Source organism: Megalops cyprinoides, chromosome 1 (genome assembly GCF_013368585.1).
Source record: "Megalops cyprinoides isolate fMegCyp1 chromosome 1, fMegCyp1.pri, whole genome shotgun sequence".
Classification (NCBI taxonomy): Eukaryota; Metazoa; Chordata; class Actinopteri; order Elopiformes; family Megalopidae; genus Megalops; species Megalops cyprinoides.
In genome coordinates this window covers 47,231,464-47,252,918 of record NC_050583.1, presented here as the reverse complement: position 1 = coordinate 47,252,918, position 21,455 = coordinate 47,231,464, and the positions used below count along the sequence as shown (strand labels likewise).

Sequence of the window (21,455 nt, the reverse complement as noted above, 5' to 3'; positions counted from 1 at the left end):
TAAAGGGACTCCACTTCAGTGGCCAAATTATATTGCACTCTATTTATAATTGCTCTGAAGTTTAACATTGTTTGTCAACAATCCATTATAAAAAGTATAAAAAATCACAGATATACGTGATGTACATATGTATATATGTATGTAATATGCTATAAATATACATACAATTTGCTACTTGTATATTTTAAATCGATCATTTATATGTTTACAGAAGGAAACAACAACACTAAAAATCATTTATACATATTTTTGTTAATAGGTCTAATATTACTTCAGAAGACTGAGTTAGAGTTAAGTTTACAGTCCCTTTAACCTGAAGTACTTCTATATAGATGAACACAGTATTACACAATATGCAAATATTACAAACTATATTTTGCTGTTTTAACTTTTCTTTTATTTAGTATTACTGGGAATTTAAAGTTTTGGAAGTTTATTGGTAGTACAAACTGTTACTTGGTTATGTTCAAATTATTTTTTTATTTGAAGTTTTAATCAATGTTTTTTACCTTTGTCGAGTAGCCATTCGTCAACTACTCGACCAATCCGATATGGGATTCGCTGTCTAGCAATCGCCAGGCGTTCGTTATCATTGTTGCCTTTAAAGTTTAAAGAGACATTTCATTGGTTAAAATCTGTAAGGTCAAAAGTTAAATACTTAATGCTTGAGCTATACAACTGCCACAGGTGTTTTTGTAAGTTTTGGAAGTTTAAAAAAAACAAAGCTACCTCACACATTTCATTGATCAAACCTTTCACTCAGTCATTTACTTTTTAATTATTTTAGCAAACAAATTATTGCTACATTAATTGAGAATTAGAATGTTGAATCCTCATCTAGGTTAAACAAAACAGAATGTTAAGCCATAAAACCCAACCCAAGCCACAAGATTAAACATACCCATGTCATTGCTTAGCAAAATAATAGTCATTGCATTTTTCTTTCTTTTTTTCTATGATTTTCTTTTTTTTGACATTTTTAAACTAGTTATACTGTACATTGCTCAAAAATAACATTCTTTTTTTAATTTATTATTCTTCAAAATACATTCACCCAGTTAGTGGTTTAGAAAAAAGGGAGAGAAAAATAAAAACATGTGACACCTATTACTTATTACACGTCATCATCACTCTGAAAAGAAATTACTTAGTGGAACATGCCTGGCCCATTTCACAATTAAGACAGAAAGGAAATATATTAAATACGTCTGATAGCTGAAGCAGTCAGACTAGCTGGTATCATTCAGCAAAGACTGAGAAGGCTTTGACAAAAGCTATGGAAAAGATTTGAATGCAAAATAACATAAAATAAAACATAATAAATAATAAATAAGTATGCTGCTGCTGTTGTGTTTAAATTTGTGGAGAGAAATTAATCTGTCAAAAAGCAAACCTTTGCAGCACTGCTGAGTGCGTAATTGTGGTAATTAAGCAGAGCCGGTGTGCGATCTCTGCGCGCTCCGCTACTTTACCGCATCGCCCTCTGTTCCTCGAGGGGGGTTCATTTTTGCATATATGTGTCGCGCGCTCATTACCGCTGCATAATTACAGTCTATATCTCGCTGCGTGGAAACACTGCGGTCCTCCCTGCAACTCCCACAACTTTAATTACACCGCGCATTTCCCCAGCGTCAATTAAGCCATGCGTTTTTCTTTCTCAAAATTACTATTATTTTAACTTGTAAAGAACATATCCTGAAAAATGTTATATTGACTGCATGAGCGTGTGTTTTTGCCAGATTCCATCCCATAATTATATACCTTGAATGTGGACACCCGTGGGCATTAACAGCTGTGTGATTGTTACTGTGCCAAGAGAACTATGGTGTTTCTGTGTTTAGGAAAATGAATGGAAATAGGTAAAATATGTGTCCAAAACAGTGCATTAGCATTGCTGGGGGCGTTAGCTATACCTAGCTGTGTGGTCTTTAAAAACAGGGGTCACTTCATTGATTCTAGATTCAGCATATTGCTTTCTGCATGTCCTGAGTTCCCACACTTCCACTGAACAGAGTAAAGGACAAACAGCCTCTGCAGAGAGGAGGATTCTGGGAGAAATTGTGCTCCCTGTTTTGAGCTGCGGTTGCATGGTTCTGTCACTCCATCACTTTGACAGTGTTCCATCAGGATTGCCCAATGGATTCCGCCCAAGCAGGTATGGTAGGGCCACGAGGTCACCCGCCTCGAGAGGAGCAGCGTGTCTAAGTGAAAGGTCATCCTAGCTGGGGGAGAGGGGGAGGGGGAGGGGGGGTAACTCAGGCGAAAGATTTTTCAATCATACCTGTCTAGCTGAGGGGTCAGATTGCATGTCAATAAATCTCATATATTTTTTAGTCTCTGTGTACCCTGGCAATGCTAACAGCCGGATTCTGCCGAGCTCTGTGAAGTAGAGGGTGTGGGGGGTGGTGGAGGATTCAATAGGGTGGGGTTAGGGGGCCACCCAGTGCCTCTGACCTCCTCTGGAAGGTCAACGGGAAATAACATTTGGAGTGGTGGAGAAGATGACAGGGGCAGAGATGGTGACCTCTCATCTCCTGGTCTCTCCTGTGCCATGCCTGCTGCTGAATGGTGTGGATGTCTCAACACGCCAAACTCTGATAAACACAATTACTGAGGTGATAGAGGTGCTCAGATAAATATAAATATTCTGTGAGTGTGTATGTATGTAACAGAGACTGTGCTCATTTTTTTCCCTCTGCCTGTGTATGTGTATGAATGTGTGTGTGAGACAGGGTGTTTGTGTGTGTGTGTGTGTCTGTGTTTATGTGTGTATTATCTGTGTGTATAAGTACTCACACAAGTACACACACAGACACACAAACGGAGCAGGCAGTGCATTTGTGTCCAGGTTGTGAGGCCCAGCACCTCAGAGGGTGGCACACCTGGTGCTTGCTCTGTCTTGGAAGTGGCTTACAGAAGTGGGGTTCTGACCTCACAGACTCTGAGGGGCACAGCACTGGAGCTAGCCATTTATCACTGCGTGGCTTTGTGCCAGATGCAGAATGGTGCGTGTATGCATGTGTGTGTGTGCGTGTGCGTGCATGTGTGTGTGTGTGTGTGTGTGTGTGTGTGAGTGTGTGTGTGAGTGAGTGAGAGTGTGTGGGAGCGTGTGGGCATGTATGAATGTATGTGTGAGTGTGTGTGTGTGAGTGTGAGTGTGTCTGAGTGAGTGTGAGTGTGTGTGTGTGTGTAGGGGAGGTATTGCACAGGGACAATTAATCAGGTAAGGAATAAATAATGGTCACTGATGTGTAAAATGAGATTTTACACAGAGTGCTGTTCACATCATCACTGCTATGATTCTGATCCTCTCACTGAAACTGCCAACACAGTGAGCACAGGTGTGAGACAGGTGTGTCCTGCGGGTGCCTGCAGACAGGTGTGTCCTCCAGGTGTGCACTGTAGTTCTATGGAGACAGGTCTGCAGTGAAGGCTTGTGGAATTCCAGAGGACAGTTCAAATTAGTGGTCACTGATTTAGGACACTGCACTATGGTCAGAAAGCTCAGAGACATATTTATACATACAGTTGGGGTGTAGTGAATATTTTAGCACAGGGTAAGTAGTCTTGCACTTTTGATCAGACTGCACATTTATTGAAGCACTTACATAATTACGGTATCGCTACTTATCTGTGATGGACGGACACGTGTTTGGATGTGGTCTGGGCTGTTGTGTTCTATATGTGACATTATGTGATGCACTTTTGTGCTCCAGCTTTGTGTTACGTCTTTAAATGTTAGAGTAATAAATTCTGTTACACTTTTCCCAGTGTTCGCGACCGTGGTCTCCCCTCTTTTTCCCTGTTACGGTCTGACCCTAGACCGGGCCGTAACACTTTGTAAGTTGTTTTGTCTGCTAAATCACAAAATGTAGATGTGCAATATGGATCTGTTCTGGAGTACCATTTATGTAATTGTTCTGCTACAGCTCCCAGTGAAAGATAATAAATCCTAAATCATAATAATAATAATATCTAACTAGTGCTACTTTAATGCATCTCACAACGCCCCGATTACTGATGATTCTGTAAATGAGTGCCTCTTTCAGTTTTCCCCGTGACAGTGATGTTGCGTGGATGGAACTATATCCAAACCACAATAATAAAGCACACACCTGATGTGAAATTGCTCTCTTAAGCAGCAAGGTTTAATATCCATATTCAGCCTATTTTTCCTTTGGCATGAATTGGCATGATTTTGTGAAAATTGTAGTAATTAAACAAACCGCTCTTATCTCCCTTCTCTCTCTCCCTCCTCACAATTTAAATTTTAATTTCTGTGGGTTTATCTGTGTCTCCTCTGAGAAGCTGTGTCAGACAGCACAAAAATGTTCACAGCTAATTGATCTTTTCAAATATAGATATATTTTACATAAGTCGGAAAAAAAGATTATTTAAAATAATTTTTTACACCCCCTCACACCTCTGGAGGTCCTAAAATTGGTGCAAACACGAGGTCCCCTGTTCCCGAAGAGGGGCCCTTCTACAGACTTAAGGGTTTTGTTTTCCTGCCTTCTGTCATGTTTTTAATTACTCAAAAAAATGACAGTTATGAAATAAGCTAACGCTGCTTTAAATTAGTTATTGAACATTCCAGCAATTTATCTCCCAGCGTGGTCCCTTCCAGTCACAGTTTTTTTTCTTAATTACCTGTTTTAGTGATTGGGTAAACAGCACTGTAGCTTTAACCCTTAATGGGTGCATTAGCAGAACATGTTTGGCATTGTCTGCTCGACAATGCACGCCAGATTGCAGCTGTTGTTCTCCGTGAGGAAAAAGCAAATGGTTTTCCTCTACCTTTGTGTATTTTTGTGTATGGATGCTCATTAAAATATTTACTGTCTTAAGTGTTTTGCATGGTGAATTAAACCTTCTAGTAAAGATGAATTTTGGTTAGCAGAAATCTGCACAGTTACTGTTGGGTTTATTGCAAAACTATACAACAATGTTCTTGCATTAATTGCAGGTGATTTATTCAGGTTGTTGTGGCATTTGGATGATAAATATACTGCTGCTACTCTTTTTTTCCTCCTCTCTTCTAGTACTCTGGCAAGAATAAAGAAAATAATCATTAAATAACAATAAAAATAATAAACAAAATAACAGGAATAAACCCCTCCGAAGCATTTGTCAAAGCCTTTCAGTGGGTAAAACACCAGCTATGTCTGTGACTGAAATTCAAACATTCATCCGCTTTGCGTTCAAAGACACATCCTCTTCGCCGATACTTTAAAGGATACTGGGGAGAAGAGCACAAGATTGTGAAGCAAAGCAGTTCTGCACATGAGGCTACATCTCTGTCCAAAAACTGTCTACTCGCCCCCCGCACCCCTCAACGCTGTCCCTACGGTGTCTCCTCATAGGCTAGTGCGGCGAGGGGGGCGGGGCCTCTTACCTGCAGGGTAGCGCTCAATGACAGGTAGGTCATCCACCTGCAGGGTGGCGTTTCCGCCACTCCGCGTAAATCGCACGATATGGTACTTTCCGTCATTTACAAACTTTGTGGTCTCTTCGATGTTGATGTCGTCTGTCCCGACGTTGAACACCACCCCAACATTGCCCTTCTCCTGCAGAGACACAGACAGACAGAAGAGGAGAGAAAAAACTGTGATCAATAGGTTTTATATTTTATACATTTCTCCTGGAAACCATAATGCAGATGATGATGATGATTATTATTATTTATATGCCTAGCAGACACCATTATCAGATTACATTTATAAATAATCCATACACAGAGCTTGATGTTTATTAAGCAAAGCATTTTAAAAACCTTTCAACCAGAAGTTTCCCACTTAGAATGAGACCCTGCGACCTTCTGGGTACAAGTGCCACTTTCTCTGGTGAAGGCAGTCACACTTAACATAACAGTAATAAAAATAATTCCCCTTACTAATTAGCCAGAAGGAGTTTGATGTGAAAACAGGATAGAAAGTGATCACTACTGCTGTTATTGATGTTATTGGCAAAGGCTCTTATTCAGGATGTGTGGACTTTATCAAAAGGTCAATCTGCACTGTTAGACATTGACTGAAGCAATTCTATTTAAAAGGGGTAGCAGTGAAGCATGGTCATAAGGAGCAGAATTTGTCACCAGAAAGTTGCTGGAACTCAGTAAAGATCCAGTTGTATGAATGGATAATGTAAAAACTGTAACTGATATAAATCACTCTGGATTAGAGTATCTGCTAAATGGCATTAATGTAATGTAATGTCTTTTTCAAGCATACAATAGCAGTAAACGTCTCCATGTTGCTCCAATGTCACATCAACGTTACAAGAATTCATTTCCATCCCCTGCTTCTGTAGGACTTTGCAATGCACACAAACTCCACAGCAGTGAAATTAAATTACATGATTACAACAGTTGACCCCATATGGATCAGTCCATCTGAGTGGGACACCGAGCAGAAACCCCCCAGATTGCATCATCTGCCGTGTCCCACCATCCTTAGTGGCCCTTTCCCGAAAATGCTCCGCAACTCGTCCCACCAAGCCTGGTCTCTTTGGTTTGGAGCACACTATACTGCCCGTGTCCTTCTCTACCCTGATAGCGGATAGCGGTTTGTGGTTACTCAGATCGGATCTTGTCTTTCCTTCTGAGAATGCGCCATGCTGTGCTTCCCCTGCCCCCTTGGCCCCCCAGGGTGAAACAGGCCTGCTGCTTGTCCTTGCCTGATCCTGCAGTGCAGACGCCATGTTAGAGGGCTCAGAGCACCCACGCATTCGCTGATTTGGGGTCTCACACACACACACACACACACACACAAACGTATTGTATATAAAACCCATTATATCCTACAAAACAATCCCACCTGAGGCCTGTGGACCTCCTATGAAATGCTACAGTATAAGTACAGTACAGTACAAATCATTCCCGCATGGAAAGGGTATGTATGTATCTAATTAGTATATAGTATATAGGATGTATGTATTATTCACTCTTACACAGGGTTGAAGGCCAGTAAGTACCTCTTTCATTACATTTACCATATGTTGATGCACAGATATTTTAGCATGTAACTCAGAGACAGAGGAATGCCATTGCACAGGTTTCCTACTAACAGGAAGTATGAGTCACATTTAAACTGTCAGATTCACATTAAATTTCCCATCAGAGAGAGCAGTAGCACCAGGCTTGTAAAGAGATTGCAGCATTTACATGCAGTAACATTCAGACAATTACAGTCGGTGTTCATTGTTTTGTGACAGAGACACACATATATGAATCTATACTTGCAATGGTTTTATGATTATGGAAAAAAATGACATTCATAGCCATTTTATGGACAATCATTTCATAGCAACTGAGTTGATTGGCAGCAGAATGTGTGTCTTTCCTGCATGAATATTAGAATGTGATGGCAAAATTAAACAATATAGGGGTATGTTTTCATGTTTTCAGGTCAAAATAAATGACCCTAATGTAAGGTAATGCTACTATGGTTAATACTACTAATAGCTCTACTATTACTATTCCTACCAGTGCCACTACTACTCCTAATGCTATTACTGTGCAATGATAAATACTCCTAATGCTGTGAGTTCTGTGTAACACAGCAGTGCAGTTCTGTGGCTCTCAGCCCCTGGCTGATAAAGTCACAAGGGGAACATTAGCGCAGCTGATGTCCACATTAAAACCCATAACTCTGCACACGTGAATGAGACCGACCTCATGGTTCCAGATATAATTTTAATTTTTGATTCGGCTTACCGTGCGGCCCTTGCAGCAGAGAATGTAATCAAATCAGATGAATGTTTCTAAAAAAATGAATCAATATTCATATTCCATATTATGTGTAATGTAAATGTAATATAAATGTACTGCTCTTCCCTGGGGCGATCACCGATGAAGACTACGCTGTTTGATGCTGGATTCAGTGGTATGGAACATTTTTTGTAGATTTGCCTTCTCTCTCTCTCTCTCTCTCTCATGCACACACACACACACACACACACACACATCTGTGCAATTCCACCTTATCTCTTAATTACCCTGGACAGCTTTATTTTTGATGTGAACCCCATTAATGACATTACAGTAGTAATGCAATTATTTAAAAAAAATGAGCTCCAATTTTCCATTACATTAATTATTCTATCTTTGTTCCTGTCTCTATTTTTCTCTCTTGTGCTCCGTCTCTCTCCATCTCTTTCTCTCTACCTCCCTTCACCCTCGTCCCACACACACACACACACACACACACACACACACACACACACACACACACACATAAACTGTGTCTGGTTCCATCCTGCTATGAAAGAGCTGTGCCCTGTGCTGCAATGTGCAGTCCTACCACTAGGTGGCCACATCCTGTAAGGACTGAATTATCAAGCCAGTCGCACTATGCTTTAGAGGGGAGAGGGACTGAGATATTCACAACGCACTACAGTAACCACTGCCTGTGAAAATGTCTGTCTTTACAAATCTACAGAGACAGTGATGTAAGGACTAAACTGCTCTCCTACCAAGCGTTCACAGACACATCCACACACTCAAGGCTTCCACTCAGACTCTAAAGAGGATAAGCAGCAGAACCACAGGCAGCACCTGCCTCTCTCCCAGTGCTCTGACTATCCCCAACAGCTGATCCAGGATCAGGTTATAGAGCCACCATCCTGACAACAACAGCCTAAAAACTTATCCAAGATCAGCGGCTGGAGGTAGAATCTTAACTACACTGCCCTGGTCAGTCAGCATCAGAGGTCACCCATATTCTGTGGCTGTGGTCATGTGACCCACACTGCTGTGATGTCATAAAGAGAAATGAGGACCCTTAGATTTACCATGGATTACTCCTCCTGGGTCTGTCCACTCAGTGCCTGAAATACTGTAGGTAGGAGTTTTTTTGAGACATCTGTCAAAGAGGCCATTTGTGAAAAAAATCGTCTCTAACATCAAGAGCTGGAGGGTGGGTTTTGCTTTTGAAACCAACTTATTTAGTCAGTTATCTAGTAAAAAATGTCAAGGCAATTTATGCACACACACACACACACACACACACAAATACACACACACATTGTATTAGTGAATACTACACTCAGAGAAACCCTGTTTGCTGAAATCTTCCTTACCAGTTTCTCATGTTCAAAAGTTGTGTTTCAGTGTGGGGTTTGCTTTGAAATTATTTTGAAAAAAAACAAAAAGAAGAAAAAGTCCACCAGCCAAACTTTGTAATTACGTGTGAAGTTGGCCTGAAATTGTTTGTGCTGCCACGGCCTTCGTAGGAGCTTGTGCGTCTCCGATCTCCATCGAATGCATCCCGAGGTAATAAATCACAGGGAATATAATAATGCTCAGTCCGCCTCACCTCACCACGCGCAGATGTGGCCGGTCAGCCAGAATACAAATAAATGTGAAAACAGGCCGGGCGTCAGGGGCCAGCCCTGTTCCACACACACAGGAGCTGGGCTACGGCTTCTCCTCACAGCACGAGGACAGGAGCTCCTCAGGGCTCTGGAAAGGGAACCTCTCTGCATTTACACCACCCTGTCTCTCTCTTTCATTCTCTTTTTTCATTTGTTTTGGTCTCTGTCTCCGAGGCACAAGGCTGCAGCAGCTACATGCAGTGTAAAGTGGAGCAAGTCCCCCTTGCTCCTTGCCCCAGAGCATGCTGGGTAATGAACGAGGCCCTTTCCCTTGGCTTCCAGGAAACCTTCTCCTTTAGTAGAAGGATTCTGCTCAGCGGTGAATGGGGAAAGGGCAGTGATTCCCCTGATACATGCCAGGGTTCACAGGGGTGTCAGAATTTTGGCAAATATCACTAAAGCCGATTAGGACGGACACAGGGGAATGTCCCTTTAAGAATGTCATCACAGATTGTGTCCCTGTCCCCTGGTGAGAGAGGAACAAAGGAATGAATGAAGCTCCTTCTTAAAGTGCCATTAAACACCTTCAGGGACCTTATGGCAGTTTGGCTGAATCATGTCAGCCATCAGGAATGCACAGAGTAGCAGATATTGACCTGCTCTGGGGGTCAGTGCAGGGCCCTTGCTGTCTGACTGCAAAAGGAAATGTGATTGGTGCGCTGAGCTAAAGGCCCAGGTCTCCAGCTTAGAGAACCAATTGTATTCCCTTTCTGATGCTGCTTGGGGGGGGGGGGGTTATTTAGCCATGAATCTTCAACATGAAAATTATGCTTCACGTACTTGCTTGATTTCATCACTTTACGAGAACGAGACGAAAAACGGACAGATGAATTCAGGCCCGACGGCCGTCTGCAGATGGCTGCAGTCAGACAGCGAATCGCTGCGCTCGAGTGAGTGCTGCGCTGTCGCTTCCCCTCTGAGCTCCGCTCTCCTCCTGCATCCTGCCTTCATGCGGTCGCTGGGCTGCAGACTGCACTTCAGGAGGCCCTGGGGCATGATGGGGACCGTAAAACCCACATGGGTGGGTATGCGACGGGACCAAGGAATCTGCCACAGATCATCCAGTGCTGCAGACTCAAAACCCACCCACCTTAGTGCACCTACACCTGGTTCCTGATACTGCAACACCCCTTACCTGGCGTGAGGTCTACCTTTGTCTGCAGTGTGTGTGTGCAGTAGCAGTGTTCTTAGGGCTATTTTGTGGTCCTGGTTGCTCCTATGTTATTGTTGTCGTGGTTCATTGTTAAGCGCTACAATACAATCCAATTAAGAATGTTTATCCTTATGGCCACATATGTGTGTGTCAGACTGGTTGCTCATTAATGTATATGTCTGCGTATTTTAGCTTGATGCTTTAATGCTTACATATTACAGGCTATTCCCTACCTGCGGTCTTGATCTTGTAGATTTTGCATTGTGTACAATGCGTAATTTACCGTGGTGTCTTACCATTTGGGAAAATCACCACTATCATCATCATCACCATCATCATCATCATCATAACAATAAATGTAATGTGACACTTCTGGAGAAACAGATCTACATGCCTTAAGCTGACCTCATCAGTGATGAAATGAAATAAAAGCTGCAAACAGTCTTATCAGTGACTGACACAGTCTGCCCTGCTCTGTAATGTGAGTGGGAGCGCTGGGAGAGAGGAGCCACAGACGGAACAGCAGACTCATCTGCTCAGGTCTGAGCGTCGTGGTCTTCTGCTTCTTCTGTCGGATGTGAGCTCTTTGGACACGCTGTCAGGTCTGATGGAGTCAGTGTGCGTAGAACCGTTTACACATGTTATGGGTGTGTTATGCTGTTTTGGGGAGGGTGGAGTTGGGGGTGAGTATAGTCACACGCACACTCTCTCACACACTCACACATACACTATAAAATTCTCTCCCTGGCATATAGCTTCGTCACTTCTGAACAACTGCTGCACCCATGACTAAATGCAAATTATAATATATGTTCACTACAAAAAACTTTCATAATCAATTGGTAGAAGCATGTTCATTAAATGTTTTCTAAAAGGACAAATAAAACAAGGTATGACCCTGGTATCCTACAGGGTGTATTCTTGTATCCTATATAATATTCTTATGAACACCTCACAAGTATAGTGTAATAGCAGTTTATCAACTATGTAATAACTGTGTAATAATGAGCATATGGCTTAAACAACTCAGCACAGAGGCCTGAAGAATTCGGTGCCATCCTGCATGTTTCTCAGAGCAGTGCAATGAAAGGAAAGAGCTGCCTCTGCTGGGGAGATCGCCCCCACACACCCCCACACACCCCCATACGCCCCCTCACCACCCCCCTCCTACTCCCGGCACTCATTATTGGCCTCTGCAGCACAGTTAATTTTAAGTGCTTCATAAAACTTGCGCACAGTTGGAATCCACCGGAGGAGCTGTTATGCAGTAGCTGTACGACTCTCCCCAGCTTGCCTCTCTTTTCCACGGTGTAATTAGGCCCAACGCCAGGGAAGCGGGCTCATAAACGGTCAATCTGAATTTAATGACCGACCATGCACCGTGTGGTTTCGCCTCCACGAGACCTAATGTGGTCCAGCGCCATGCCCTTCCGTGGCCTCCACAACGTTCCTGAGATACGCCCTCAATCTGTCACGGCTTTGTGCGCCTGCCAGACGAAAATATGTGAAATAAAGATTCATAAATAATAATAGGGGGTGGCAGTGGTTAAGGAGAATGACTCATAACCTAAAAGGTTGCTGGTTTGATTCCCCGCTGGGGCACTGCTGCCCTGGACAAGGTACTTTATCCCTCAGTGACTCAGTAACTATCCGGCGGTATAAATGGATAACATTGTAACAAACTGTAACTGATGTAAGACTCTCTGGATAAAAAACATCTGCTAAATGCCAATCATGTAATGTAATGTAATAGGATGGGTGCATCTGAGGCAGTGCAGACAGCCCTCACCGCTAGGGTGTTTCTATTGGCTAGTGGTCTTTAAAGGACAGTCACGGTTGGGTTCAAACAGATTCACAGGCAACTTTACGACCTTTAGGGTGACGTATAACCTTGGTGTCTATGACAACCATGAGGAAAGTTATGAACTAAGAACTAAATTGGAATTTATTAAGGAAATGCTGAACAATCATATACGTATACACATGGGCTGGTGTGTCTGTTTAAGGGTTCCGATAGGTTGTTGCATCTGGGTAAAGGGTTCTGATAGGCTGGTGTGTCTGGGTAAATGATTCTGATAGGCTGCTGCATCTGCATAAGTGGTTCTGATAGTCTGATGTGTTCGGGTAAGTAGTCCTGATGGTGTGTCTGGGCAAGTGGCTCTGATAGGCTGGTGTGTATGGGTAAGTGGAGAAGCCATAGTTACCTTATCCTACACCTAAACTGAATCTCCTGGAGACCATGAAGACCTGAAAACTTGTTATTTAGAGACCAAGTTAGGAGGGGTGTATGTCTGTCCTTGTATGTGTGTGTGTGTGCGTGTGTACATTGGGCAGCATCAAGGAGCACCCCAGAGTACTCATTTTTAATACTCTACTTCCAAGGGAATGGGGTACCAGCCAAAATTTTAAATTGCCTCCATCCATCAAAAACATTTGGGGAAAGCAGCATTCAATTGAGTGATTTTTTTTATGCACCCAAACATTTTTTCATTAGCTGCTTTTTTTCCTCCCCTCCCCCACCCACTGCCCTCTCTCTCCTGTCCAGCTCCCTGGTATGTGTCCTGGTGCTGTTGGGTATCGGAGGTGTTGTGAGGTGTCAGAGGTTGTTGATAGATATTGTAGAGTGTTGGGAAGTTGTGGGGCGTTCTTGTTGTTGGATGTGTAGGTGTGTTGGGGTGTATTCTGGAAGTTGTGGGGTATTTTAAGGTGATGGTGTGTTGCGGGGCATTTTGAGGTGTCAGATCTCATCTGTTGCGCTGTCTTTGAGATTCCAGCACAACCCAGTCAAGACCTTTTCAGACGGTTCCCCTCTGTCAGCTTCTGATTACCTACAGAGCTTACAACCGGCTGAGAGCAGTAATGTGTGAAATTGTTAGCAAATGCCAGGAGAGCAGGAGGGTGGGCGGAAGGTGGGCCCATCAGGAATGACCGCACACGTTCACGGTCAGTCCACGGTAACTTAACTTGACCGTCCGTCTCAAGATTAACTTCTTCATGACCTTTGGTGGCCGTTTTTGGATCGTCTTTTTACATCAACCACCCAGAGGGTCTCAATTAGTTTAAACTCACCTTCCTTTGAACTGGCTTCAACTGCATTCTGCCTGCCATCATCACACTCACACACACATTCACACATTATAGTCATTCAGCAGATTCTCTTACCCAGAGTGACTTATATACTGTAGGTTACAGTGCTATTCATTTATACAGCTGGATATTTACTGAGGCAATTGTAGGTTAAGTACCTTGCCCAAGGGTACAGCAGCAACCAGCAACCTTATGGTTACGAGCCCTGTGCCTTACCATTACGTCGCATGCACTAGCAGGAACGGCTGCTTGTATTGAACTAACGCATAGAGATCCTGTTCATTACTGAGATGTTCATATGTTCATTACTGAGTTACAACTATATTCTTTTTAAGTTAGTATTGAGCTAATGTGTAGAGATCCTGTTCATTCCTAAGATGTTACAACAAAATCCTTTTTCAGTTTGTAGTGAAATGACACATAGAGATCCTGTTCATTCTTGAGATGTTTTCAACAGCAAACAAACGAAAAGAGAGGGCTGTGGGGTGACCGAGTCATGCCTTCGGAGTGCACGGCTGGCCTTTAGCATGAACCCCATTGAGGCCAGTGTCAATCACGTCACCTGCTTTTTGAAAACCTCAGCAGTTTGTGAAGTGCTCGCTGAGGCTTGAAAACAGAGCTCTGCTGGCACCACATGAGACAAAGTGTCACAGGTCACAGCAACGAGCCTTTGCAAACTTAATGCGTAAAGTTACGTTTTATATTTATTTACCAGGTGCTCTTATCCGGAGTAACTTACGCAGGTTACAATTTTACACGTTACCTATTCATACAGCTGGAGTCTTACTGAGGCAATTCTGGGTTAAATACCTTGCCCAGGGATACAGCGGCAGTGGCCCAGTGTGGAATTGAACTGGTAACCTTTTTGATTACAACTTCTGCTTCTTACCACTGCACCACACTGCCACCCTGTCACAGTGACCAGAATGATGACTACCTTGCTGGCAGCAACTTTCATCACCATTTCCTTAATTGAATGCTACAGCGCCACAATAAGCCGAGTCTGTGTATTGGCACTTTATAATTGTATACCTAGAACGCAATCAATGTCATGAGAGGTAACGAGAGTGTATCGATTAGCACACACAGAGCTGCTTTGGATCACAGTCATGCTTTCTCAGACCTTGATAAGAAGCCTGTTTCATCTGGTATGCGGAGGGAATGAACCGCAGATGTGAAAACCTTTCATTACTGCATAAATGTGCAGGATGTTGCAGTCTAATTGGCCTCCGGTTGAGTGAAAAATCAGAAAAAATCAGGTTTAAAAATGAAGGAGCTATCTCTGCTGGACGAGGGACAGCTTACTGCATATGTACAATACAAATATGTGTGGCATTTATGAGAAGCATGCTTGTATCATTTATTTGTTTATTTTTTTTATTCTGTGGCACTCTTAAGCTTTTCATTTTAATGTGAGGAGCACTGGTCAGCTTTTTCACAGTATGGAGGCAAGGATAGAGAGATGGAGGGATGGAGGGATTGAGAAAGAAGGAAGAAGAGGGCGTGGCCTATTGGCAAACAGGCCAGATTGATTAAATAACTGCTAAGAGGCAAGGAAGTTCAATACTCTATCATTAAATAACTAATTTATACTAACAACCAAACCCCAAGACCACAATATATCCCAACAACTAGGGAACACATCTGCAATAGAGCCCAACAACGAACAGCACCAGCACAATACGACCCAACAACTGAACAGAGTGCCAGCTCTGCCTAGCTGTTTGGCTTTGAACCGGCAGTAATGTTAATGTCCTGTCGCTGAAAGGACCCCGCCGGAGGTCTGGGGGCAGGTGAAGTGGAACAGATGCTGCCGCTAATTAAAGCGGGAAAATGGAAGCGCTTTAGCAGGGACCTGAGATGTTAATTGGTTATGATACCTCAGTCTGGAGAGTTTCTCTCTTTCTCTTTCCCTGCTTCTCTCTCTCTGTCTTTCCTGCACATTTCTTCTCCCTCCCTCTACCCCTCAATCTCTCTCTCTGTATATCTCGCTCTCTCTCCCTCTATCTCTCTCTTTTTCTCTCTCCCTCTCTTTCTGTCTCTCTCCCTCCGTCTTTCCTTCTCATTTTCTCTCTCTCTCTCTCTCCCCCCATCTTTCCTGTTCATTTCTTCTCTCTCCCTCTCTTGCTCTCTGCCTCTCCTCCTCCCATACCCTCTCCTCACTCTATCTGGTCTCACCCTTTCCCTCTCATTCACAACACAGAATGCCCTGAAAACTACAAATATAAAAAGGACCTGAGTAGGCTGTCCATATGGGAAGGAACTTTTCCGCTGGTCTTCTCTGCCCTCTAGCGCCCCTAGTGGTAGAAACATTGCTATTACAGTAGCTGCTCTGTAGTCCTGTGTGGGATACAACTGCTTTCATCCTCAGCTAAACTGAAAAGACAGATGCAAATATCCCACATTCATGCCTGATCTTGGAAGTACAATTTACTAAAAAAACGACAGCAACATGATATTTGTCATATTATAGTACGATTCACATTATTAGTGAAAAAAGGTAAAACAACTCTATTGCCACGCAATATCCATAAAAGAGAGCCATGGGAGAGTTTACACTCATGAAAATTTTCATCATTATGGCAGGAGAACTCCTGCAAATGCAAAACAAGCTAGGAAACGCATTGGTAATTTATGCATCATACAATTTATGTGGTTGTTTTGCAAAGTATGAGACAAAAGATGTTTAATGCAAGGCTTTTGTTGTGTTCTGGGAGCGTGTTCGGTGCTTCAGAGAGCCTGCATTAATGCTGCTCATTTCGAATGCTTCTTCTCATTGTACCTGCACTGGGACCGATTTGCACAAGTTTATTGTTTTTTCCCCTCTTCTTCTCCTTTTTTTTTCAATGTGATGAGTCATTTTCCTTTCCAGTATGAATAATAAGCAGACGAACGTGTGTGCGAAACGCAGCCCACTGTGCATCCTGGCTGCTACAGAATGCTGCTGATACAGTAGGAGGACTTTGGCATCGCGCGTTAACAAGTATGCAAGCGAACAATGCCAGGCGAGATGCACGGACAGCATATTACTCCCTCTTCCTGCTATTTTCGGTTTAAACATTTATTTTTTGCATTTCTTTCTTTCTTTGTTTTGTGTGGTGAAGAGAAAATGACCCTGCCAGACCACAGAAGTCTGAGGAGAAAGTGATGCTCCCTTTTAGCGAGATTCTCTCCCTCTTCCTGAAACTGGTCTCAGGTTGCAAATTTAAAGGAAGGGAAAAAAAGAAAAGGATTTGTCATCCTCTCCTGCGTCATTAGCGCAGCGCTCACTTGGCAGGAGGGGGGGGGGGGGCGTCCTGTGAAAATGAAGACCAGGTAGGCCCGGTGACAACCCCATTTCCCAACCCCTGTCACCCTGAGCTCCCATGAGGCTTTGCTTCCCAGCCTCTGCAGTGTTTTTTTCATGTGTTTCTTGTGACCTGCCAATGTGTTAACGCAGTAGAGGGAAGTAAATGCTCTCTTAAACCAGCACCAAAGACAGTGGTGAGCAGCAGGAGATCTTCCATATTTGTTTCTAAAGTGCGCTTTACCCATAAAAATGTTGATCTGATGATCTGTCTGGGTGGAAACCGTAAGGTAAACTCTCCTAACAGCTACCCTTTTAAGGACATAATTGGCCAGTTTGTGTGTCCTTTAAGGAGAACAAAGCAACAGTCTGCAATGTGATCATTGCATTGAGATAAAGGAAACATCGGGGATCAGCAGTTTGAGCTGGAGAATAAAAGGCAGATAACAAGGTGCAGGAATTTGTGCGATTCTTCCAGGCCCGGTGTTAGGCATGGCACTGCTGGGAAACACGAAGGACATCAGATACACCAGACCCCAGGGTCACAATGGCATACAGCCTATAATACACACACTAAAATGTACACTAAAATGCGCACACACACAGACTTATAGGCACCCACACACACACACTCATAGAGACACACACAGACTGACAGACTGACACACACCCAAAGGTGGTATGCAGGCACTAAAGGATATTTTCCATTGATCCTCTTTAGAGACACAGAACAAAGCTTTCTAGTGTAACTGAGGGGCTAAAAACTGTCATTTCAGAGAGAAAAAGACAGAAAAAGCCAGCCTCTCCTCAGAACCCTTAGAATGATTTTGAGGTCAGAGAGGAAAGCACTGACGGGGAGACTGGCTGGAGGAAATTGATTTCAGCACTTATTTTCCTGAGAAACTGTGTTATTACAATGGCAGGCAGAACAGGGGAATATAAAAGCCCTATGCTCATGCACACACAGATGCACGCACGCACGCACACACACACACATACACACAGGCGCACATGCAGTACATACACACCTTCACACACACACGCAAACACACACACGCACCCACGCACACACACACGCATGCGCACGCACACACACGCATGCATGCACGCACACACACAGCAGAGGTAAGTCTTTTTTTGCACTCAGAACACCTTTGCTAAAGAAGAGACCAATCAAACCATGTGTAAATATAAAAATAAATGAAGAGAAGAGTTTGAATGCTGCTGAGCCGCCATAATTACACCCATACCTACTCACTCAGCGCTCTCCTGCACCGGCCTATGAAATAACATAATAGCATAATAACTTAATAACATAATAACATGCAGGTTTACTTTATTGTTAGGATGTTTCCCCTAAACTAACAGTACCGCAATGCTGGCTGGCACAGGCACCACAGAGAGTGCTCAGAGGCATTGCCCTGTTTCCTGATAAGCAATAGAAACACACCCAACAGTTTCCAACAGGAATCAGGTCCACAGGAGAGAGTGCCAGCCAAAGGACAGAAAGGGTAATGTCTCCATTCAATCAGCTCCTCCTCTTCTCCTCCACTACTCTTTTTATCCCTCTGTCATATCTCTCCTTCTTCCGCTTTCCACATCAACTCCCCTTTCTTCCCCTTCGCTGCCCTCCTCTTCCTCCTCCCTCTCCCCCTCCCTCTCTCTCTCTCCTTCTCTTCCTGTGTCTCCATTTTCAAGTCCTTTTTTTTTCTTTTCGCACCTGTTCACTGCACTCTCCTCTCCTTCCTTCTTCCACTTTTTTTCTGCTCCCCTCTTCCTCCTCCTCCTCCTCCTTCTCCTCTCATCCTCTCTTTCCTACCTCTGCCCTTTATCTGTATGGCTTCTGTATCCTGTCCCCCTATCTCCCTCTCTCTCTTCTCTGTGCTCAGTCCTCCCCTTCCTCTGATATTGCTGAGTGTGTATGAAAGACACAGGCATGCCCACACACACACCAACACATACTGCCTGACTTACGAACATTCCTGCCTGTCTTCATCCACTGGCCAAACTGCTGTGTCTTTCAGAGCTGCAACACCCTTTAAGTCCCTCTGTTCAGCCATTCGCTTTGATGGCAGCCATCTTTGCTCACCCATTTCTGGTCCTGAAAGGCTGCCAGAGTGAACTCTGTACCACCATTAACTTTGATGGCAGCCATCTTGGCTCATTCATTTCCAGTGCAGCAGGGCTACCAGAGTAAGGTCCAGAGAGCAAGGATAAGTGTCAGCGCCAGAGAGGCCGAATCCATCACCCCAGGACAGGTATGAGCAGGAAATAATCTGCAGCCAGCAGCCTGTGACTTCCTCCACCTGTCCTGCCGAGTGGGCCGCCATGAAACATGGGGACTGGTCAGCTGGAACGTTCCGGGCACTCACATCTATCAGCCCAGCTGCCTTTGTGGAGCTCAGAAGGAATTAAGACAGAATGAGACAAAGAGAGAGACAGAGAGAGAGAGAGAGGGGGGGGGGGGGGGGGAGAAAGAGAGAGGGAGAGAGAGAGAGAGAGGGAGAAAGAGAGAGAGCAGAGAGAGAGGGAGAGAGAGAGAGATATTTCCTGTTTGATCCCATGCCATATGCCTCCGCTCCTGTCCGAAGATGCTTGCCAAGGCAGAGACAATTTATTTTTGCTGGACGGGGACGCCTCGGGGGGCGTCTGGCAGGGAAACGCGGCCCACTTCTTTCAGCAGTGACGAAATGGTCCCTCCCGCCCCTCTCCTCCACGGCCCTCCGAGAGTAAAAAACAATCAATCCCGCAAAAACAACAGTTCTGCCTCCCGGTCCCTTATGTGATTTTTGCAATCTGGCTTTGACCACGAGTGCCCTCTGGCAGCATTTAAGGATACAGAGTCCCTCACGTCAGAACAACAGCCGGGCATGTCGGGCGGCCAGTATGGAGGTGTGTTTTCCCTGCGGGTTGCCATTTCTGATTGTTCGGATTTGAATGGAAATACAGGCAGTTGCATGCATCCAGAACAACTGGTTGAGAAATCGAGGTGTGGATTGCGCTCCCTGGCTTTGAGCTGCGTTTCACTGGAGAAATGTGAAGAGAGGTACACTTATAAAACTGTCTGTTTCAGTAAATCGCTATGGACACATGTCCCATACGGCAGCTGCCCTGAGGACAACCAGGCAGTCTGGTGTGATTTAGGTGACTGTTCCCCATTAGCTGAGAGGTCAACAGTCAGGCTGTTGGTTAGGGTCATCGCCATCATCATCATCATCATAAGAATCCATATTCTTATCATTATTATGATGAGTTTTGCATAAGTTTTGTCTCTGGTGTCAGACTGTGATCAGTAGTCCTGAACAGGGACACATAAATAATAAGACCCTTGCCCTGAGACCCATGGCACCTCCAACCTACGCAAAGGACGGTATCAAGAAACAGTGAGGGAGAGAGTCTGGAGCTGGGTGTGCTGGGAAAGACTGACCTAAGATCAGTGAGGTGAGAAAGTGGAGAGAGGTGGCAGGACAGGCGTACACTGACCTGATACTCCAGATTCTGCAGATTTCTAAATCTGTAACCATTTATAAATCTTTAACCATTTCTGAATGGTTAAAGAGGCTTGCTAAAGGAAATTTCATACTGGCAGTATCTGCCACTTTCAGGAAAAGAGGACAACAGTTACTGAAGAATGAGATGATTTGTGACACAAATACAGACAGGCACACACACATACACACACACGCACACAGTTGCACACTCAAATATTTTGTTGGTCCGCCTTTAGCTTTGATTACGGTGCGTATTAGCCGTAGCATTGTTTCGACAACCTTATCCAACGTCACAACATTTAATTATTTCCAGAGTTGCATTAATTTTTGGCCGAGATCTTGTATTGATGACGGGAGAGTCTTCGTAAAGTCTTCTCCAGCACATCCCAAAGACTTTCAATGGCGTTAAGGTCAGGACTCTGTGGTAGCCAATTCATGTGTGAAAATGATTCCTCATGCTTTCTGAACCACTCCTCCATAATCTGAGCCCGACGAATCTTGGCAGTGTCGTCCTGGAATATGCCCGTGCCATCAGGGGAGAAAAAAATCCATTGATTGGGATAACCAGGCCATTCAGTACATTCAGGTACTCAGCTGACTTCATTTTATTGCCACATAACGTTGCTGAGCCTAGACCTGACCAATTGAAGCAACCCCAGATCATTTGCTTACTTAAATCCAAACGGTGACTTTTTTTTGGCTAGGCAGTGTATGTTCGTGCACACATACATACATGCAGATAAATGCAACTGCACACACACAGATAGACACAGACACAAACAGATGTGCAGATGCACGCACATGCATGAAGTCAGTCGTAAGGGATCTAAATTTACAGAGCAGCCAGACGACACGCAGCCGTGAACATGCAAATGAGCAAATGTCACATCTCACATGTAGAGCGTGGAAAACAAGCAGTCTCAAACCCCGCTGTAGGCAGGCGCTAATGCTAACGCTAACACTAACACAGCATCTCTGAACCACCATTAAGGGTGTTTATTTAAGCGCCTGCTTCAGCAGCTGGCACTTCTAAAAGCCCATCCTCACTGTAGCACTGCACGCAATT

At 44.0% G+C, this 21,455-nt stretch overlaps 1 protein-coding gene across 27 annotated transcripts in view; it reads right to left on the bottom strand.

Annotated features, from left to right (window-relative positions):
- The window catches only part of nrxn1a (neurexin 1a), a 216,175-nt gene that overhangs the window by 31,495 nt on the left and 163,225 nt on the right, over positions 1-21,455 (bottom strand). For 16 of the 27 annotated variants that reach the window (XM_036526873.1, XM_036526893.1, XM_036526921.1 and 13 more), the window contains 2 exons: positions 5,396-5,567; positions 510-599 (listed from right to left, as the gene is read on the bottom strand). In XM_036526873.1, coding sequence (XP_036382766.1) covers positions 510-599; positions 5,396-5,567 — 262 coding nt within the window. The remainder of the gene's footprint in view (positions 1-509; positions 600-5,395; positions 5,568-21,455) is intronic. The other 11 variants (XM_036526981.1, XM_036526989.1, XM_036527105.1 and 8 more) reach the window with 1 other exon arrangement.